The 21,987-nt window shown below is 39.6% G+C and overlaps 1 protein-coding gene and 1 pseudogene across 8 annotated transcripts in view; both read left to right on the forward strand.

Moving 5' to 3' along the window:
• Nucleotides 1-21,987, forward strand: part of Pign (phosphatidylinositol glycan anchor biosynthesis class N) — a 118,847-nt gene that overhangs the window by 29,796 nt on the left and 67,064 nt on the right. For all 8 annotated transcript variants that reach the window (XR_013113041.1, XR_013113042.1, XR_013113043.1 and 5 more), the window contains 2 exons: nucleotides 15,673-15,751; nucleotides 16,821-17,003. Coding sequence is in view for 5 of the 8 variants with exons in the window: in XM_034513246.2 (XP_034369137.1) it covers nucleotides 15,673-15,751; nucleotides 16,821-17,003 (262 nt within the window). In the remaining 3 variants the exon portion in view is untranslated. The remainder of the gene's footprint in view (nucleotides 1-15,672; nucleotides 15,752-16,820; nucleotides 17,004-21,987) is intronic.
• LOC117716251 (histone deacetylase 1 pseudogene) lies at nucleotides 4,037-6,078 on the forward strand (annotated as a pseudogene).

Here is a 21,987-nt window from a genome sequence, read left to right on the forward strand (position 1 = left end):
ATGAAAAATTATGCCTAAAAATTAATCAAAAGAGAACGCGTGGGCGGTTGTTATGTAAATATCGACCTCACTTACTGGGCATTTACTAGTCATTAACTACTGTTTTGTTTTTACATATATTTAGAAAGGTTATTCCCTTACTCTGTGAAGCAGTTCCTATTATTTCCCTCCTTACAGATAAAATAAGGCACAACAGAATACTTTTCTGAGATTTCTAACCCTAATTCTAGTTCTGATCTGTAACTAGACAGACTGTCCCCAGAGTCTCCTGTACTCTTAACTACTTTGTAGTGTGGTTTTGTAGTACTAGTTTAAAGTACCTATACCCAACTTAGTGAATGGTCTACTTTTGACAGTGTATTCTGAGGTAAGTGATTATATGTAGAGAGATTATTCTAGCAGGACCTGGAAATGTCTTTATCAGTAGGTGGGTTAGATAAGAACAGTGTTGTTTATCTCCCGCCAGTCGATGGCAGGCAAGGAGGAAAGTGTGGTGCGCACATCTGCACCTACGGGAGGATGCCTGTAAGCCGACTGAACACAGTAGGCAGAGGGCTTTTGAACATTCTAGAATTAATCATTAAAGTGTGCGTGCAGTAATTCTGTGGCTGCAGAGGGAAGCATGAGAGATGCATGCTTAGTTAATGGTATCATGAGATATGCATGCTTAGTTAATGGTATCATGAGGGTATTGGCTAGCATTGTAGTAAGAATTTATTAGGTTAATATTTAGTTATATGAAACTGGAAATATAGGAATCAGGAGTAATATTAAGTTAAAAATGATTTATCTGTTATTTGAGAAGTTGCGCTTGACATAAAATATATTTTAAAAGAATCTTTGCTGGAGAGATGGCTCAGTGATTAAGAACACTGTTCTTCCAAAGATCCTGAGTTCAATTCCCAGCAACCACATGGTGGCTCACAACCATCTGTAAATTCTGTCTTCTGGTGTATTCACATACATAAAACAGTGTATTCACATACATAAATACATCTAAAAAAAAAAAGAATCTTTACTTTTAAGCATTAAAACTTTGTTCTTGAGATGTTTTGAAAAAGTTGTATTTGAGAGCAGTGGCTCTGTGTATTAGCCTGTCATTTAGTGTTTAGTATATCCAAAACAAACAAACAAACAAACAAACAAACAAAAATAACCATTGATCACTAGTATCTGAATGCAATAGATGTTTTTAGCTATTAAATCCAATAAATGTTGTATATCCATACAATCTGCTTCTTTTTAATGACTTTTGTACACATGGAATGTCAGTGTTATCATATAAACTGAATGGCACATAAACAGAAAGGATAGGTCATCGTGGGGATGCATCCTGTAGTGAAATGACCAGGCACGCGTCCAGACCATTGTCCTTTCTCGTATTCTCTCCCTGCCTGGAGCAGTTGCTCACTAGTCTGCTCTTCGTGGAAGCTAATTCATCTCTTTAGTGTCGACACCTGAGTATCTCATTATCTTTATATTTTTACCTCCAAATTAGATTTCACAACATCACTAAGTTTTTAATCTAATAATTTTTGTCTGCATAGCCATGAAGAATTGACGAACAGTAAAATAATTCCTGAGATAATGAAATGGCAGAAGTTTTAAAATAGGAAAAGTAAGATTGCTGATGTCCTATGTTTTTTAGACTTTTTAAAGAGTCTAGTTAGCTCTCATTGTAATTGTATATTCTGTTTTATCAGAATGTACAAATAAATGAGTGGTTTCCTATTTAGTGTCAGATACCTTTGGGAGAAAAAAAGAATAAAAGTTATGAAATATTTCTTTTGACAAATAGAAGAAATAAACAAAAACCTAAAGGCTAAAGTTGTAAATGCTGATGTTATGCCAAGGTATGACCAGCAGGTGGCACTACATGATTAAAAGAAATTTGAAATGTTCCACTCACTGCTCTGAAAAGAGGAAAGACACTTTTTTTTCCAAAGTGCTCAGTTTATCTGGGCATGGTGGTGCCAGTCTGTGATACAGCAGAGAGGACGAGCAGGGTCAGCCTGGCACACACAGCATAGCTAAAATAATCAAAACAAAATTTGAAGAAAAAATAACACCATGCAGTGAGAAAGAAGATTTAGGATTCTCTTAAGATGCTGTTAGGAACAGTAGAACCAGGCAGAGCTATGCACCTAACACAGGAGAACAATCATCTAGAATTTCTTTTCTCTTTTGAAACTTATTATGTAAGTAGTAAATACTTAAAATGTAAATTTTATTTAGAAATTTAAATGTATTTCCCCTGACATGGTCAGTATTGTTTGCTTTTCATATATTTGCTTCTTGAAAGTATACGGAAGCACACATATGGAAGTCCTTCACTGAGATCACACGCATACACTGGACTGGAGAGAAGCCTTTCTTTGTGTTACCTAATCATTTACAAGACACATTATTTCTTTATTAAAACTGACATCAATTTTTAAAAACAGCTATCAGAGGTTACATATGTGCTTGGAAAATGATTCATTCTTATAGGTATGAAAGATGTTATGATTCTGTACCATTGGTCATGTTAAGGAAAGAAACTTAGCCCATAAATAACTTTTGCCCTTGTTTCTGCTTTTATTTTCATGACATATCTTCCCGTAGTGGTGAGTTTTACTGGCCCAGCAGCTCTCTGGATCCACAAATGAAAGACACACACATATTAGCTTATTTTTGAAATTCCTTGGCTACTCCAAGGCTGGGCAGTTCTAACCCTCCACTGGCTACCATACTTTTCCCTCCTGTACTCCTGGCTCAACACCTTCTAAATCTGCTCTAACTTTGCTGCTCTGTTACCTTCTTGAAGCCTGCTGGTCTTTGCTGCCCAAGACGCTTCTGGGCAGCCCTTCCGGGGCCACTTTCTCTTTCCGCCTACATATCCCATGATCTCCCCTCTGCAGCTCTAAATCAGATCCATCTGTCTCCCCTGTGTCCTGGCGAGTCTGCATCTCCTCCCTCCTGCGTTCCAGCCCCCCTAAATCTAAGGGTCCTGCCCCTTGCCCTTCGCCCAGTCATTGACCCATTGAATCTTTATCGATTGCTCAAAACCAGCTGGGCACAGGGACCTTCAGCGTTTGGACACACAGATTCCCGATCGAATGAAAGCTTTGGAACTAATCTTCAACACTTTCCCCTCTGTCTGTTTAGATACTCTAAAAAGGAGCGAACGTCTGTTGTAAAATATTAGACCGTGACTATTTACAAGTGAAATTTTTATAATAAAGAGTTTTTATAATAAAATTTTGAACAATAACATGTAAAACTCCTTGCCCTCCAAATACAAATTCACCCTGAAGAATGAACAACATTGTTGATAATCTTAAAATGCACTTTACTTTCTTTTACAGTGTTCCAATAGTTGTGAATTAAGAAAGACTAGTAATGCTTTTAGGGGACAATGTGGACTATTTAGAATGCTCACCTCTGTCTTTTCACAGGCGTAGCATGTTGATCGCATGTTCTTTTGTTGTTGATGATCTCTTCTGAGACAGTCTTATTTTGTAACCCTATCCTAAAACTTACTCTGTAGACCAAGCTAGTCTTGACAATGATAGATTCTTTTAAAATGATCTTTTCATTAAAAGATGTTGTCAGTAAGGAAGTTTTCCCTTAAGATGACTATGTGGAAAGATTTTTTCTTGGTATGCACCTGGGGAAATGGATAAGAGAAAGATCTTTCTCTTCTTCTTCTTCTTCTTCTTCTTCTTCTTCTTCTTCTTCTTCTTCTTCTTCTTCTTCTTCTTCTTCTTCTTCTTCTTCTTCTTTTTGTGTGTGTGTGTTGCACACTATCATAACCTGGCTGTTTTGTCACAAATAATATTTATTCTTAGTTCTGGAGATTATTGTTAAAATTAAAATATTTTCAAGACTCTGCTCCTTCCAAAGTCTCTAGGGAAGGGATCCTTTCTTGCTCCACATAGCTTCCTGTGACTGCCTGTAACCCTAGGTGTTCTTTGCTTTATAGAGGGATCATTCCAGACAGTTCTCACATGGCATGTCCCCATGTGTTAATATGTACATACATGCGTGTGTGGGTGTGCGTGTGGGTGTGGATATGTGTGTGTGTTTGTGTTTTACTTTCTCATTAAGGATAGCAGTCATTGGGGATGGGTGGGCAGACAGACTGATGAGAGGGCTGGGCGGTGAACAAGATGGTGCAGACTCAGGGCACCAAGAGGAAAGCCTGTTACTACTGTGATGGGGATGTTGGAAACTCTTATTATGGACAAGGGCACCCAGTGAAGCCTTGTTGAATCTGCGTGACTCAACACGTGGCTGCTCCACTATGGTCTCTACTAAAACATGGAAATCTATCGTCCTCACAGAGCCAATGCTGAGGAGATGCCCAAGTACCACAGTGATGACTACATTAAATTCTTGCATTCTGTTCGCCCAGATAATATGCCTGAATATAGCACGCAGATGCAGAGATTCAATGTTGGTGACGATTGTCCAGTATTTGATGGCTTGTTTGGGTTCTGTCAGTTGTCCACTGGTGGCTCTGTCACAAGTGCTGTGAGCCTCAATAAGCTGCAGACGGACATCGCTGTGAACTGGGCTGGGGGCCTGCACCATGCAAAGATGTCTGAAGCATCTGGCTTCTGTTATGTCAATGATACTGTCTTGGCCATCCTGGAACTGCTAAAGTATCACCAGAGGGTGCTGTATATTGACATTGATAGTCACCATGGCGATGGCATGGAAGAGGCCTTCTGTACTACAGACCAGGTCATGACTGTGTCCTTTCACAAGTACGAAGAGTACTTCTCAGGAACTGGGGACCTACGGGATATTGGGGCTGGCAAAGGCAAATACTACTCTGTTAACTACCCACTGCGAGACGTCATTGATGATGAGTTCTGTGAAGCCGTCTTCAAGCCAGTCATCTCCAAAGTAATGGAGATGTTCCAGCCTAGTGCAGTGGTCTTACAGTGTGGCTCAGATTCCCTGTCTGGGGGGGGATCAGTTAGGTTTCTTCAGTCTGACTGTCAAAGGGCATGCCAAGTGTGTGGAGTTCGTGAAAAGTTTCAACTTGCTTATGCTTATGCTAATGTCGCTCAGTGCTGGACTTATGAAGCAGCTGTGGCCCTGAACACAGAGATCCCTAATTCCTAATGATACAGTGACTACTTTGAATACTTTGGACCAGATTTCAAGCTTCACGTAAGCTCTTCCAGTGTGACTAAGCTGAGCTCTAGTGAATACCTGGAAAAGGTCAAGAACTTGAGAATGCTGCCCCATGTCCCTGGGGTCCAGATGCAGGCCATACCTGAGGATGCCATCCCAGAAGAGAGTGGTGATGAGGATGAGGAAGACCCTGACAAACTCATCTCCATCTGCTCCTCTGGCAAACACATTGCCTGTGAGGAAGAATTCTCTGATTCAGATGAGGAGGGAGAAGGTGGTCACAAGACCTCTTCTAACTTCAAGAGTCAAAACAGAGGATGAGAAAGAGAAAGATCCTCAAGAGAAAAAAGAAGTCACAGAAAGAGGAGAAAACCAAGGAGGAGAAGCCAGAAGCCAAAGGGGTCAAAGAAGAGGTCAAGTTGGCCTGAGCAAGGTCTGCAGCTCCATCTTCTCCCCAATTTCTCAGATTTTATATTTTTTATTCCTCTGTGTATTTATATAAAATATATTAAATATAACGTCCCCAGGGACTAGATAGGAACCAGGGCCCAGGACCCAAGGCAGTGGTGCTGGGAGACATCTTTCCAGAGCTACCTTGTCCATCCTGCTCTCCACCCCCCCATCTTAGTTTTGAACCACATAGGGTCTGAGTGGAAAGAAAACAACCAGAAGACAAAATCCTGAAGTGCCAAGTGCCTGCTTAGGAGCTCTGTTAAGATGCCCCTATTAAGCTTTTTAGAAGGGGTGACTGGGTCTTCTGGGACCCCGTTTCAGGCTTGGGTATTCTCAGCCAGTTTTAGAGTGGTTCTGTTTATACCTTCCCACCCATCCTGGGCAAACAAAAACACTTATATTGCCCTGTCTTCCCCTAGGGCAATATAAGGTTGTTAGCCTAGCTTCCTTTTCATGAGATATTTTCATTTTGTGAGACTTTGTAATTAAAAAAAAAAAAAACAAAACACATTTCTATACCCTCAAAAAAAAAAAAAAAAAGATAGCAGTCATTGGATTAGGATTATTTCAAGCCAGTATTAGTTCATGTTAGCTTGATTGTAGCTGTGTGTTAGTTAACTTTCCATGACAGTAATAAAATTCTTGAGTTATACCAACTAAGAAAGAGTAGGTTTAATTTGGGCTCGTGATTTTGGAGACTTCCTTCCATGATGAGTCAGCTCCATTGTCCCTGTGATGAGGAAGCAGTGTGCCCTGGCAGGGAGTTGGTGGTAGGTCAAGCTTCTTGCTTAGTGGCATGTGAGCTTCAAGTGACAGCACTCCACAGTTCCTTTAGGAGGACTTGCCCAGTGATCTAAAACCTCCCAGTAGGCCCTCACTCTCATTCTTTTTGTTTGGGTACAGTCTCTCATGTAGTCCAAACAGTCTTTGAACTTGTAGTGTAGACACGTATAGCCTTGTGTTTGTGATCCCCCTTGTCTGTGCCTCTTTAGTGTGTGACTGCAGATCTGTGCCATCATCCACGTCCTAGGTCCTTAAAAGTCTTTCCCACCAATGCAGTTCCAGTGCAGCTACTGCACTGGAAAGAGAAAGCGCTTTTATATTGGTTGGGGTTATTACTCCTGGAAGGTAATTTTTTTCAGTAAGTGAGAGAAATTTGCATTTGAAATGAAGCATCCCTAAGTATTTTTTTAATAATGCCTTGTGAAGACATTGTTTTTAGCCAAATAGAGAGAGAAAAATGTGCCATGTATTTGTTTTGTTTGACCCACACAGCTGCCTCTCTCCTTCTTTCTTTTTTGATTGTTTAATACAGAATATTAAACACTTTGCAGCCCAGACTGCCTCCAACTTCTGTCATGCCTCCGTCTCCTGAGTGCTGGTATTGCAGACTCCAACATTGTCATTCGTCTAGCCCCTCTAACTCACATTTCCTTTTCTTTCTTTTCTTTCAAGACTTAAAAGAGTTTGGTATGCAGTTTGGTTTATGTCTGTGTTTGTGTATACACATATGAGTGCAGGTGCCCACAGAGCCCAGAAGATGGCATCAGATCCCTTGCAGCTGTAGGTCTAGGTGGAGCTGGGAACCACTAATGTGGACGTGGGAATCAAACTTGGGTCCTCTGGAGCAAGTGCTGTGGGGCAAACGTACTGAGTGAGATCAGAGGACAGCCTATGGAAGTCTGTCCCTTCCTCCCACCGTGTGGGTTTGGGGATTGGAACTCAGGTTGTCAGGCTTCAACAGGCAATCGACAAGTATAGTTGTGCTGCTAAATCATGTCACTGATTCTTTAAAATAAGCCTAGATCCACACATCAGAGGAAACGTGATGTTTGTCTTTCTGTGTCAGACATCACTTAATAGATTAAGTTTCCTCCATTTTTCTACAAATGGCATGATTTGTTCATGGCTGAATAACACTGTTTTGTATATATAGCACATTTTATATATAAGTCAATCCGTTGTTGGCAGACATTGAGGCCGATTCCATAACTTGTCTATTGTGGGTAGCCCCTGATTAACATGGGTACATTGGCATTTGAGTTAAATATTCTGATTCCTTTAGATGAATAACCCGGAGAGATTTTCCTTCCTTCCTTCCTTCCTTCCTTCCTTCCTTTTTTTTTTTTTAATGTGAGGAATCCTCATGCTGATTTCTATAGCCGATCTACTGACTTGTATCCCCACCAGCCACGCTCCCACGCTCCATTCCCTGCATCCTGGCCAGCATTTATTGTTTTATGTTTTCATGATGCTAGCTTCTACTAGAGTAACAAGGACTCTCAATGTAGTTTTTGTTTTTAAGATTTCTCTCTCTCTCTCTCTGTCTCTCTTTGTCTTTCTCTCTCTCTCTCCCTGTGTGTGTGTGTGTGTGTCTGCCATATGTATCTAGGTACCTACCTGAGAATACCAGAAGGGAGTGATTGAAAATAAAAATTAAATAAAAGAATAAACAAAACAAAAAAGTTGTGGTTTTGTGACTTTGTTTCTGGGTCCTCCATTCTGTTCTATTGCTCTTCATGGCTGCTTGTATAGCACTTCTCTCCTGGCTTTGTTACATGGATCTACAATATGACTTTAATCAGACACGAGGCGTCTTCAGCAGTGTTCCTTTCCCTTAGGGCTGCATTCCCAACTCATACTCTCTTCTGTGCTTCTGTATAAATTTTAGGATTTTTTTTCTGTATCTGCAATGATTGTCATTTTGATAAAGATTCCAGTGAATCTGCTGATAGCTTTTGGTAATAGAGCTATTCTCAACAGTATCAGTTGTTTTGATCCACAAACCTGGGAGGTCTTTTTTTTTCTGTCTCAGCTTTGTTTGTTTGTTTGTTTGTTTGTTTTTGTTTTATAGTTGTCATTTAGAGATCTTTCACCTCTTTCTCTAAAGATTATTCTTAAAAGTATTTTGTTTTGCTCTTATGAATGGGATTGTATTCTTAATTTTTTTTTGGTTTTTTTTTTGTTTGTTTGTTTGTTTGTTTTTTATGGTTTTCGAGACAGGGTTTCTCTGTGTAGTCCTGGCTGTCTTGGAACTCACTTTGTAGACCAGGCTGGCCTCGAACTCAGAAATACGCCTGCCTCAGCCTCCCAAGTGCTGGGATTAAAGGCGTGCACCACCACTGCCCGGCTCTTAATTTGATTCTTAACATGATCTTTCCTGGTTGGTAGAAAAGTAACTGAGTTTGTATATTGATTTTTACCCTGTTACTTCACTAAAAGTCTTTATCAGATTTATGAGTGTTCTAGTGAGGTCCTTAGTACCATTTAAGTATAGGATCAGAGCATAAGATAGGGATAAACCAGGGAGCCTGGTGCTCTGCTTTCAGACAATACGGCAGGAAACTATCCTGCAGAAATCCAGGGATCTGTACATGGGCCCAGAGCTCCTAGACTAGCAACAAACTATGTTAGTGGTAAGGAGGCAGCTCCTGTGCCTAAGCAATGGCCAGCCATGGACAAACGTCTCATTCTGCACCTTAACCCATAGGTGGTGGGTTTTACTCCTTGCTACTGAGTGTGAGGGCATGGCCCCATAGACTGGATTCACTGTTCTTTGTTATTCTCAGTGAATTTGAATCTTCCCACCCCCCACACACATCTTGTGCCCATCTTCCACCTAGACATGGTGGCAGGATGTTCGTAGGCTGTCTTGTTGGGATTGTTCATGTCTCTGTAGCAGCACAGATTTAGACCAAGGCCCCTTCTTAAAATGGCATCTTGATGTAGCACTCTAGATATAGAATGCTGATCTTCTCCAATGCTAGCCTGTCAGACAGAAAAGTCACTGTCAGATCAAATTCTTCCATGATACAGGGCCTACTAGAACCAAGAATTTCTTTAGCCATTAAGACTGCCAGTGTGTTGACCCTGGTGAATTATACTCTCCGTTGCTACACTATCCTTCTCTTGCATAGGATCACATGGTAGAAACTTCTAATCTACCATCCTGCTCCCGAAGTTTCATGTTAAATACTCTACAGAATATATACTGTAGCAAAGGGATAGTAGATCTGGATGCTGTAACTGAATATATGTGTTCACAGAAATAATGGGTTTGTAGGGATTAGTGAATATTTTATCAGAATACTTAGTGACTCAAAACCTACCTCAGTAATATCACAGTAGAGAGGAATCCCTACTGTCACTGGCCTGAGTAAACTCTTGTCAGGTCTAGTTTTGTTGTCTACTGTAAGGTGCCACATGCGAGGTCCCAGCCATATCCTGAGCCAGCGTGTCTATCTAAGGACTGGGTGCAGTGGTTCTTGACTGAATACTTACTTGTTCCTCTTGTTGCTCTCTTATGGCCTCATCTGTTCCAAAATGCCCTCTGTGCTGCAGTAGCTCTGATTGTATTTCTAGCTCTGTGGTCTGATCACAGGAGTTTCTGTGGGCTCCAGCTCTTTCTGTGTTTACGCATTATAAAAAGATTCGCCTGTTCTTATTTTGTGTATGAGTGCTTACCTACATGTATGTGCATGTACTACATGCATGGATGATGCCCAAAGAGGCCATTACAGGACACTGGATCCCTTGGAACTGGAATTGTAGCTGTTGTGAGCCACCATGTAAATGTGAGATATTGCACCTGGGTCCTTTGCACGAGCAGCCAGTTCTCTTAACCACTGAACCATCTCTCCAGCGCCTCTTGGTTTCTATGTTTTAACCACAAGCAAAGCTTGTCATCCTCAAAGGTTGTTTGCCTAGACTCTTCACTACCACACATTAACAAATATTAGATAGACCGAAGGAGGCAGAGTCAGGTTCTACCTCTCCTCTAACCTCTGTAGATTCTCAAGTTCTGACAGACTGTCTTTTCTATTGTGGTGCCAAAAGCAGCATAGTGGGTTTGTTGTTGTGCATATGTGTGAGTTGAACTCAGAACCTGATGAATGCTCCTCTGGAATGTACCTCTGCTCTATACTCTCAGTCCACTTTACACTAGTTTCATCAAAACCATTATACAATGTAGTTTGTACTGGGTATGGTTGGTGTACTTTTGTATTCCCAGCTACTCAGAAGGCTGATGCAGAAAGATTGCTTGAGCCCACAGATTCAGAGTCAGTCTGTGCCATTTGTTAGGATGATCTACCTCATAAAAGTAATTATCCATCTGTCTATCTGTATAATCCAGTTTGTATGCACAATTATATAAAGTGTTTACTGGTTTTACAGCTGTCATGAAACTTTTATAACTTATTCAAAATTGTTATGATTTTCCAAATTATTCGTTCTCATTTATGTACAACGAGATGAAAACACTGGTTACAAGGTAGATTGATGTCTTGTTAGGGGCTGGGGCTGGGGCTCCATTGTGTATGCTTGTCTAGCGTGTGTGAGGCCATGCTCAACTCCTAGTTCTGCAGAAAACGCCACAGAGGTCTTACCAGTGGGTACTGACAGGCGCAGCTTGTCTGTTTTGTATGTCTCTCTCTCTCTCTCTCTCTCTCTCTCTCTCTCTCTCTCTCTGTCTCTCTCTCTGTCTCTCTCTCTCTCTCTCTCTGTCTCTCTCTCTCTTTCTCTCCATGTATACATATATATGTGGAATTTATTAGATTTATAGAATTTAGAATAGAAATCATCCCTCATAGTAAAGAATAGGATTCATTTTTATAGAACAAGAAAAAATAACCCATATTTTCTGTTGAGAAGAGACTTTAAAGAAGAGCAGCGCTGTAGTTGTCTGGGATGTGTTTTGTGAAAGGAAAGCTTATTAACACAGAATGTAGGTAAGATATAAAATGAATTTTTTCCATGGCACAAAAGACTGAATAGAAACACATTATTTCAGAATTGCATTGGAGCAGACACTTGGCAGATTAAACCTATGTATAGGAAGAGTGAAAATGGCAGTAAGCAGATTAGTCCATGTGTGCATGTTCAGAACTTATACTTTGTCCTCAAAATAGTGAATTTTAAGATTTGGCCAGACTTATATCTCACAGATGTATTCATAGCAGCCATCATACAGAGTGCAGCATGGTTTTCTCTGCTCTGTGGAGGATGAAATCACCTTCCGAGTCTTTTATTGTGGTGCTGTATGGTGTAGAGCTGAACTTGAATCCAGGCTTCTAATCACAATTCTCCTTTCATCATCCCTTTTGCCTAAATTATATACTGCTTAAGGGGTTGCTATTAGATGTTTTAATAAATTTAATGAAATTTAAGTAGTCTTAGATTTTGTATGTGTTTGTAATATAGTAAAATGATGTCAGGTCTGTGGCATGCCTGGTCTTTTTAGAATATCAGTCAGTCTATGAGACAAATGGGTTAGTTGCACACTCTGCAATCCCAGCAGGTACAGAGCTAAAGCAGAATCAGATGTTTCATGTTAGCCGTGACTGTACAGTGAGATCTGCTATAAAAAGAACAGAAGGAGAAAGGAGGAGAAGGGAGAGAAGAGGGTTAACTGGAAGATAGAATGAAGGACATGGAGAAGGGGAGGAGAGGGAGAGAAGGATGAAGGGCTGAAGGAGGAAGAGGAGGAGAGGAGGAGAGGAGGAGGAAGAGGAGGATTGGGGGGAGCAGCAGCAAATGACAGAAAGGAAGGCACATTTTTCTTTTCTCCTGATGTTCATACTAGAAAGTGAGCCCAGTATTTCGTGCAGACTGGGCAAGAACTCTTCTCTTTGAGTTACATCCTAACCTGTTACTCACATTTTTGATGACAAAAAAGACTCCAATAGAAAAAGAAGTTAACCTCTCTCCTCCAGCTGAGTGAGATGCCCAACGCTAAGAAGGCCAAGGGGAAGAAGGTGGCCCTGCACTCTGGCTGTCATGAAGAAACAGTTAGGGCCCCACAGAAAAACTCTGTCTCAAAAAGCAATAAATAAACACATGAATGAAGGAAGGAAGGAAGGAAGGAAGGAAGGAAGGAAGGAAGGAAGACCATGATGGCATTGGCACTAGTGGTTGTTGTCTCTTTCTCTTTCTGCCCAGAAATGCACCTGGTCTTCCCTCAGGCTTCTAGATGTCTCTAAGCATGGTGCTGAGTTAGCCTCCACATGGAGCGTATCAGGGAGGGTATTGTCGTCTCTTTCTTTGCACAAGCACTCCTCCCTCTATCGCACATGCCTGAGCATTGTTGAAATTGTAAAAATGAGTTTAATATGTGAAAAGAAAAGGATGCAGCTCACAGCTATATTCCTTATAAAAAATCAACACCTTGAAACATCTTCATCCAGAATTGAGACAAGTGAGCCCCTTCTGTAAGCAACAAAACCAAGTCAAATGCAATTACTCGAGTTATAAAAGAAGAAACAGAATGCCACAGTACTGCTAGTTACCCTTCTAGAAATCAACACTGTCTTATAACTTTGATTGGTGCTGTCCTGTATGGAACTGCACATATAAGAACTCAAACAGACATGCTCATTTGCACTGGCTTCCTTACCCCACATGTTGGTGTTTCTCACTGCTACACAGAATGTGTGAACCTGCAATTTATTTATGTATCTCACTACTGACAAACATTTGTCTTATGTCTACTTTTTTTTGTTTGTTTGTTTGTTTTTGATACAGGGGTTCTCTGTGTAGTCCTGGCTGTCTGGAACTCACTCTGTAGACCAGGCTGGCCTCTTAACTCAGAAATCCACCTGCCTCTGCCTCCCAAGTGCTGGGATTAAAGGCGTGCGCCACCACTGCCCGGCTTATGTCTACTTTTTATCACTTACATATTGTATGCTTTTTTTTTTTTTTATTGTTTGGGTTTTTTTCCCTGTGGTTTTGTTTTGTTTTAAGACATTGTTTGCTATGTAAGCTCAGTGTGGCATGGGACTTGCCATGTATCACAGTCTAACCTCAAACCAAGGACTCTTTCTGCCTGCCAGATTCTAGGATTTCCAGAACATTCTGCTAGGCTTAGCTTTTATTCATGATGTAAGTATACATAGATACACATGGGATAATTTTTTGGATCATTCTGTGTATGGTGTTGATTTTATACTCTCAATTTTCCAAAATGATTGTGCCAGTATATATTTTTTAGGGAAAGCAAAAGTGTGCATATATTTTTAAGGTTCTATTATTCTTGGGTCTGAATATTAAATTGGGACTGAATTTGACAAAGAATAGTAAATTATGAAACTCAACCAGGATAGTTAATTTGATGGAGCAGTATCTAGAGGGATAAGGACTCATCTAATGAGGTATTTTTGCATGTATTTTCCTGTCCTGAACTTGACATTCTTAGTCAGAATCATGCTTTTTCTGGGTTTGATGGTACATCCCAGAACTTGGAGGCAGGGAAAGGAATGTTACTGTCTTTCTAGAATAGGGAGATAGTAGCAGCAGCAGTAGACACACTTCCTGATAAAATAAAAAGCAAAGGCAGGTGACGTTGCTTCTTTATGTCTCTGGAATACATTGGAAGGTACCACTCACGCTGAGGGAAAATCTTCTCTTCCATTGATACTCTCTGGAAACACCCGGAAGGGTGGGTTTTAGGACAGGGATTCCCAACTTTACTAATGCTACAAACCTTTACTACAATTCCTCATATTGTGATGACCCCCAACTGTAAAATTATTTCTGGGCTACTTCATAACTGTCATTTTGCTATTGTTATGAACCATAATGTAAATATCTGACATGCAGGACATCTGATATGAGACCTCCAAGGGGGTGCTTACCCAGGAGTTGAGAACAGTAGTCTTAGGTGATTCCAAATCCTGCCATGCTGACCATCCAGATAAACCATGCCACAGATATTCCACAACACTTGATATGCTAAACACATGCTGCTATTCCCTAGCGTGTGTTTTCTTATCTGAGTGTCCCGAATGTACTGGAATAAGCCTGAGTGCTTCTCCTTCAAAATGGTTTTCTCCGGTTTTTCTTAATTCTTATCTTTTTATTTAATTTGTAAATCTTTAGTATTTTTAAAATGACAATATAACTGTGTCATTCTTTTAAATTTTTAACTAAGTACAGACCTACAGCATCTTGATAGCTTTATAAACAAAACGAACAAACAAAACAAACAAACAAGCAAACGCCTGAGGCTCACTCTGTAGCTTGTTCTTGCCTGAAACCTGCTGTGAGCCTGGGCTGGCGCTAACCCTCAGGTCCTTTTGCTTGCCCCTGACAGCTATAGGCATGCGCTACTACAACAGGCTCTGTGATAGCATTTATCCATTAAGATTTATCGATTCGTTCTGTGTGCTTAGCACTTTTCTAAGTATTACTGTGAAAATGGATGGAAATATAAGATGTTATCTTGGCCCACATGAAGTTAAAATGTAATTGAATGGGAATAAACTGATTATTAACCCACAGTAAAGTGCTAATGGTGTGAGGAGAGATATGGAATGGGTCATAAAGATTTAATTTGGAAAGCATAAAGATCTTTATGAACAAGAACTCAGATGTGAATCCAAGATAGATGACAAGTGAAAAGTGGTGTGTGGGGGGCGGGGCACATGAGCATATGCAAGCACATGAGTGTGTGTGTGTGTAGGTGTGTATGTATGTATGTATGTATCTATGGATGGATGGATGGATGGATGGACGGGGTCATTAGGAATTAAGAGTAATAGAAGTAGTCTGTGGAGCGTAGAACTGGTGAAGTAGATTAAAGAAGTTGTAATTATTACAAGAAAGTTGGAGGATGCAGTCAGTATTCATGACTAGAATATGTCAGAGCAAGGAAGAGGAGGTCAGATGGAAGTCAGTGGTCTATTGAGTATCTTGACTTCATCCACAGTTTCTTTTCATGGCCTTGAGTCTCTTTAGAATGATGGTTTATATAGATTTCATAAATGTAGTTGGTGTTTGAAGCTTTGTGTCAGGCATTGGGGTATAGTTGTCAGTGGGACACTTGATTATCATGTCCAAGGCTTCGTGTTTGATTCCCAGTACTATCAAAAAGAAATCTGAGGTGAAGAAAGTGAAGTTTAACCATAATCTCTTCTCAGAGACAATCAAATATCTAGCCACAGTAAAGTTTGACCTAATGTTTCCTTTCTTTTTCATTTTTATTTGGTTTTGTTTTCTGGTTTTTTGATTTTTTTTTTTTAACTGTCTTTATTTAGCAAAAAATGCAAGAAACCAAATTAGGAAACATTAAACCTATTCTTCCCTTTTCTTTTGTAGGTTGCTCTCAGATTCTCAACAGCTGGACATTTTAAGAAAAGCAAGATCTTACATAAAACAAGAAAGATTTGATGAAGTAGTAAGTACATTGGCACTTGGGGTCAGGGGTCAGGGGTCAGGGCCAGGGGGGCTCTGCCTGGGCAACACAGCCGGCAGGCCGCAGGGTGGCTTAAGAAAGGAAATGTGCTGCCTTCTTTTTTCTTTTTAAGAGTCCCCATGATCATCCTGTGAGGGTGTAGAGTGCCGCGTTTGCCACTTCCATCAGTCACCACATTCATGCTAAAGTTTGCTCTCTAAGCACCTCTACCCCACTGTTTTTCTGTATTACATTGCATTGCATTGCATAGTATTGTGCTTATATTATAGCGGATTGAACAGAGGGTCCTGTGCATGCTAATTAAACCCTACTTGTGAGCTGCATCCCCAGCCCTATTTCTTTATTTAATTTATTAATTTGTTTACTATTTTTTTCTTAGACAGAGAATTACTCAGTTGCCCAGGCTAGTGTCAGATTTGCACAGCTTCTAAAGCAGTTGGGATTACACACACATGTTACCATGCCTCACTAAAAATTTTACATCTATTATAAAAGATTACCTAAGTAATTATTAGTCTGTGCATTTATAATTTTTTGATTATGCTTTTATATTTTAAACATTCTCCCTGGTAGTATTTGAACCCAGAGCGTCTCCTATGCTAGGCTAGCACGGCACCACTGAATTATATCCCCAGCTAACCTATTCTTCTCCTCTAACATTGTTATTTTGCTGACATTTTATAGTAGATTTGCATAATCTTACATGAAAGTGAAATACAATGCATATGCTTACATGCTTGCATATGTATGTACATATGGGCATCTCCATTATTTGGGATATATGCTGGAGAACCTTTATTTCCTGTGTGTGTCATCGGAGGACCATTCTGACATAATGAGTCACTTTAAAATACTACACAGCACATAGATAGTTTTCATTAAAATGCCCTAGCTTCCTCACAGTTGTGGTCTGTTCCTAAGCCTCTCACGTACAGCTTCTCACTCTACTCTGCTCTCGTGGTCTGCTGTACCGAACACCAGGTCCTTGGTTGGAGAAACTTGGCTTTTGCTGTTTCACCATACACGTTCTGTATATGCTTTGTCCCTATAGGTGTCCCTCTGTGAGGAGCTGATTGACCTTGCCCTGAGAGGACTGTCCTATTATCACACTTATGACAGATTGTTTCTGGGCATCAATGTTGCAGTTGGTTTTGTGGGATGGATGTCTTATGCTTCTTTGTTAATCATCAAGTCTCATTCTAATATCCCAAGAAGCACTAGGAAGGAAGGTAAGGTAAGTTCATATGTAACAAAGATTCAGATGATACTGTCTGAGTTACCAGGACTTCAGTCTAAGAAACTGAATCAGTCAGTATAGTGAGTTCATAGAATATGTAAGTTGTAAGACTAAGTGAACTGATGTGTTTCACCGTTTCTTGTATTTTCTGGTGTGTCTGTTTCTCCCCTCCCCCCGCCCCCCAGTGGCTATGAGGATATATTGATAACAGTGGCTCTGTAATATAAAAGAAGCATAAAGAAATGCATATGAATAATTTAACTTCTTCTGTAGTCTTAATTATACTGTCTCTGTTTTTTTTTTTTTTTTTAATAACTACTCAATGTAAGCATTGCACATACTTCTAGAGTAGGTTATTAGGAAACTACTCCAGGCCTGGAGAGGCAGCTCAGAGGCTGGGAGTGCTTGCTGCTCTTGTAGCTCTGAGCTTAGCTCTTAGAGCCTGTATCAGGTGGCTCACAGTTTCCTGTAACTCCAGGTCCAGGGAATCTGATGTCCGCTGGCCTTCCCAGACATTTCATTATACATAACACATAAATTTATGCAGGCATATGACACATGTACACATGCACATTAATAAAAATAGTAAATATACTTTTAAAAAAAGCCTCTTCAAACCATTATGGTGGTGCACACTATTAATCACAGCAGTCAGGAGGCTGAGGCAGGTGGATTTCTAAGTTCAAGCCATCCTTGTCTACAGAACGAGTTCCAGGACAACCAGGGCTACACAGAAAAACCAGAAACAAAGCAAAACCACTTCAAAGCAGTATATTAATTGTTATCTCATAATAAGAACTGGACAAACAATATCTTCATTGTTTAAATATGCTTTATAGTAATATTTATACATCTCTGAATTTTTTCCCTCTTTCAGCTTTCTGACAGTATAAATTTGAAGATTGTTTTCTTTATCTTAAGAATAATTTAATTACTGTAATGTATTGAAGTTGGCTGTAATGGGAATTATTTTCTACATGTTAGGGAAATACACAGAAATGACTGTTTTGGTAGTGGAGAGATGAATCTAGAAATTCTACTGAGTCTTTAAAATGTATAGTTTCTTTACCTTCATTTAAGAATGGAGGCATACAGTGCTTTCAATGAAAAGAAGAGGTCAGACTTCTAAACCATTGGTTCCTAACCCTGTTAATGCTGTGATCCTTTAACACAGTTCCTCATGTCATGTGACCCCAATCACAAAATTATTCTTGTAGCTTCTTTATAACTAATTTTTCTACTGTTATGAATCACAATATAAATATATTTTATGATGGTCCTAGGTTGTTGCAGTAATATTTTAAAAAAACAAAAAAACAAAACAGTGGCACCCAGTCTTGCTTGTTCTTAATCAGCTGCCATCTTCCTGACTAGCCTAGGCCTGAGGCCATAAGCCACCGCTGCTGCTCGTCTCTGGCCGCCTGAGTCAGTGGCCTCAGACACCGGCCCTGCCACCCATGAGATGCCATCATGGGAGGTGGCTCTGCCAATCTTCCATGCAGTCTCCACAAGGTTGGGCTGAGCCCAGACCGGTCATCCATCCACGCGGTACCTGGTAGAAATGAGACTCTAATGTTTAAAGATTAACCAAAGGCTTTATATGTTTGATAATGCTCAAATAACAAGATGCCCACACAATTGAAAGTGTTAACCAATTAACTAGCCTAGATATGAGTTGTTGTTACCCAGGACTGCTCTCAATACATGCGTGGTTCTCCATCGCTCCTACGTCTCTCCTCCAGGCTCCTCCTCCTTCCCCTCTTCCTCTCCTTACTCCTCCTCTTCCTCTCCTTACTCCTCCCACTTTAGCTCCTCTCATTGTGACCCACAGGGAAGTCAGTGCTCTACAGAGAGCCTGTCATAGTGCATACATGGCTTGATTGCATTAAGCCATTTTCTGTCTTAAAGTATAGTGCTGACTACCGTTTACCAGGCAGAATACCCTACCTCCATTTCCTTTGCTTCTTTCTCTCTAATGATTATTACTGTGCCCAAATCCTCTAAAAAGTAAGTATTCTGCTAGTATATTTTAAATAATAGTAGTCTATAAACATTTCTAGTGGTAACTCTTATCCTTTTCTATTTTATTTGTTTGTAGTATAGGGAAGAACATTATTGCTTAATTTCAATTTTTTACAGTTTTTTCTATGCATCTTAAATAATTTTTTCCAAGTAACTGTAATTATTTCAGTGTATTTGAGGTTGGCTGTAATGGGAATTATTTCCTACATGTTAGAGAAATACACAGAAATGACTGTTTTGGAAATGGAGAGATGAATCTAGGAATTGTACTGAGTTCTTGAAATATATACTGTCCTCTTTGTGCATTTCAACTAATGTTTGTAACTTGGGAACAGCCTCGCAGCCTAGGTGGGGGCACTGGGATCTGAGCCACTGTGCTAAACATTGCTCTTTCCTTTTACTGTTCAGAATATTGAAAAAAAAAAGGAGATATTTTTGTTAAACTGTCAAGATTTCATAGTTGATAGTTCTTTTGTTTATTAATTTGACAGTGCAAGTCAGTGTTTAATTGAGTGTACAAATACAATGCGAGGTGTTCTACAGAGAAATATAAAATTCAGATTTTACCATGAAAAATCATGGTATTAAATAAAGTAGGTAAGAAACAAACACACATAGCCACCCTCCATGATTTTGGTTACTGTATATCACACTATTAGTGTTTAAGATGCCAGGACTATCATGTTTTAAATAAAAGAAAATCCATCATATTGATAACAGTAAAAAGAAGGAAGTCCTGTGAGTTTAGTTTATTTTTAAGGACTTATTTTTAATTGTGTGTTTGTATGTATCTAGGAGGGTTACATGACTCCAGATGTCTATGGAAATTGGGGGACTCAGATCTAGAGCTAGAATTACAGGGTTTTAATAAACTGTCTAGAATGGGTGCTGGTACAAGAACTTGGGTCCTTTGCATGTACTATATACACTGTTAACCACTGAGTCATTTCTCCAGCTTTTTGCTGGAAGTTGAGACTATAGTGTGGGGGAGTTTCAAACTGATTGAATGGGACAAGCAAAGGTAGAGCTGGGAAGCTATACTTTCGTGCTAGGTGGTAAGTTATCTTTACTGATCTCCATTTTTCCAAGTATACCCTCCCCTGGATGCTTCGTAAGTGTTGTTTCAGTTAGGTTTAATCTTACTGCAACTTCGTTAGTTATGACTCTCATATTATGGAAGAAAGATGGAGGCTTAGATAATTCTACTGCCGGAGCCAGCTGGTCAGTCAACATAGGAACTGCGACTGGGGGAGTGAGGATTAATTACAGGAAAGGCAGAAAGAAGATGCAAGAGATAGGGATGGAGGGTCACTGCTTAATACCATGCTAGTGAGCAAGTGTGTTTTCTCAGTGTCTTTTAAAGGCAAGCAACACAAAGCATGACCAATTCCCAGAAGATAAACAATGACCACAAATCCTTACATGGCCAATTTATGGTACACAGTATCTGTGTTTGACTAAGGCTGTTTCCTTCAGGCTAGGACAGTCTCTCAAGGATGTATACGTAAACACAGGAACCTGTCAGGGTATAACATACGTCTTAATTGAAAACAAAGACAGAGACCAACAGACTCATTCATGATTAATTACAAGCAAGAAGTCAGTCAAAGCTAACTCCAGAAGTGTTCCCCACAGTCTACCATATTGTATCAACTCTAGAATATGGAGTTGTTGTTTAGACACTTATATCTTTCATTTCTTATTATTTTACTCTTTTCAAAATAGTGTGAATTCTCCTCCCCTACAATCAGTTGCAGACATAGCCCCATTTCAATTTTAGAGCTCTTATCTGTCCTCGCTTATTTAAATTTGGCCTCCTGTTCGCCATCATTTTTCTATGGGACCTCTATTATCTTTATTTCTTGTGCTGTTGACTGAGAGATTCTATAATTGCTGAGATTAATGCAAAGAAGAATAAAAAAAATAAAAATAATAGCCATTATTTATTTATTGAGCAGCAATAACATTCTAGTTTCTTTATTTATTTATTTATTTATTTTTGGGTTTTTTGAGACAGGGTTTCTCTGTGTAGCCCTGGTTGTCCTGGACCTCACTCTGTAGACCAGGCTAGCCTCGAACTCAGAAATCCGCCTGCCTCTGCCTCCTGAGTGCTGGGATTAAAGGCGTGTGCCACCACCGCCCGGCGTCTAGTTACTTTATTAAGCCTTGTGTAATCTGAGTTCTATTACCAACACTGATAAATATATAAATATATATATAATTTTATTTTATATTTTATAATTTATTATAAAATTATATATTTATATATTTATATAATATATAATTTTATATTATATATTATATAAATTTTATATTATATTATATAATATATAATTTTATATTATATAAATATATAAATATATATATAATTTTATTGTATCCATATTATGGATAGACAAAACTTTGTCTGAGGAGAGCTTGTACTTTGAACTGTTCTCTCCCACATTATGTGTTAATCAAGAAAATGTTGCACAGACATGCTCAAAAGTCAGTCTGATGGAAGCAGTTCCATAGTTAAAGTTTCCTCTTCCTGGGTGTGTAAAGTTGACAGCTAAGATCACCCCTCACAATATCATAGCCAGTTTATGAACTTGAACTTCAGGTTCTTATTTACAGTGCTATGCTTCAGCCTCTTTTTACAGCCATGTCCTAACTTATGCTTGATTCTGACTTCATAATATTTTACACCAGTAGAGAAAAACATGAAAAAGGGATAGGAATTGTATACATTTCTTATTTTTGTGTATTTCCAGAAAGATTCTTTGTTCCCACTGCATTTATCCTTGGCCGACAGGTTGAGGAAACAAAACATGGAGTGGAGACAAAAGACCCCCCCCCCCCCCACTGTCCAGTTCCTTTCCTCTCTAACATCTTCTGAAGGGGCTTGATATACTTTGTCCCGTTTCGTAACCTCTGCTTCAGACCCCAGCATTCTATTTCTTAGCATTATAACATCCCC

Source organism: Arvicanthis niloticus, chromosome 10 (assembly GCF_011762505.2).
Source record: "Arvicanthis niloticus isolate mArvNil1 chromosome 10, mArvNil1.pat.X, whole genome shotgun sequence".
In the NCBI taxonomy this organism is placed as follows: Eukaryota; Metazoa; Chordata; class Mammalia; order Rodentia; family Muridae; genus Arvicanthis; species Arvicanthis niloticus.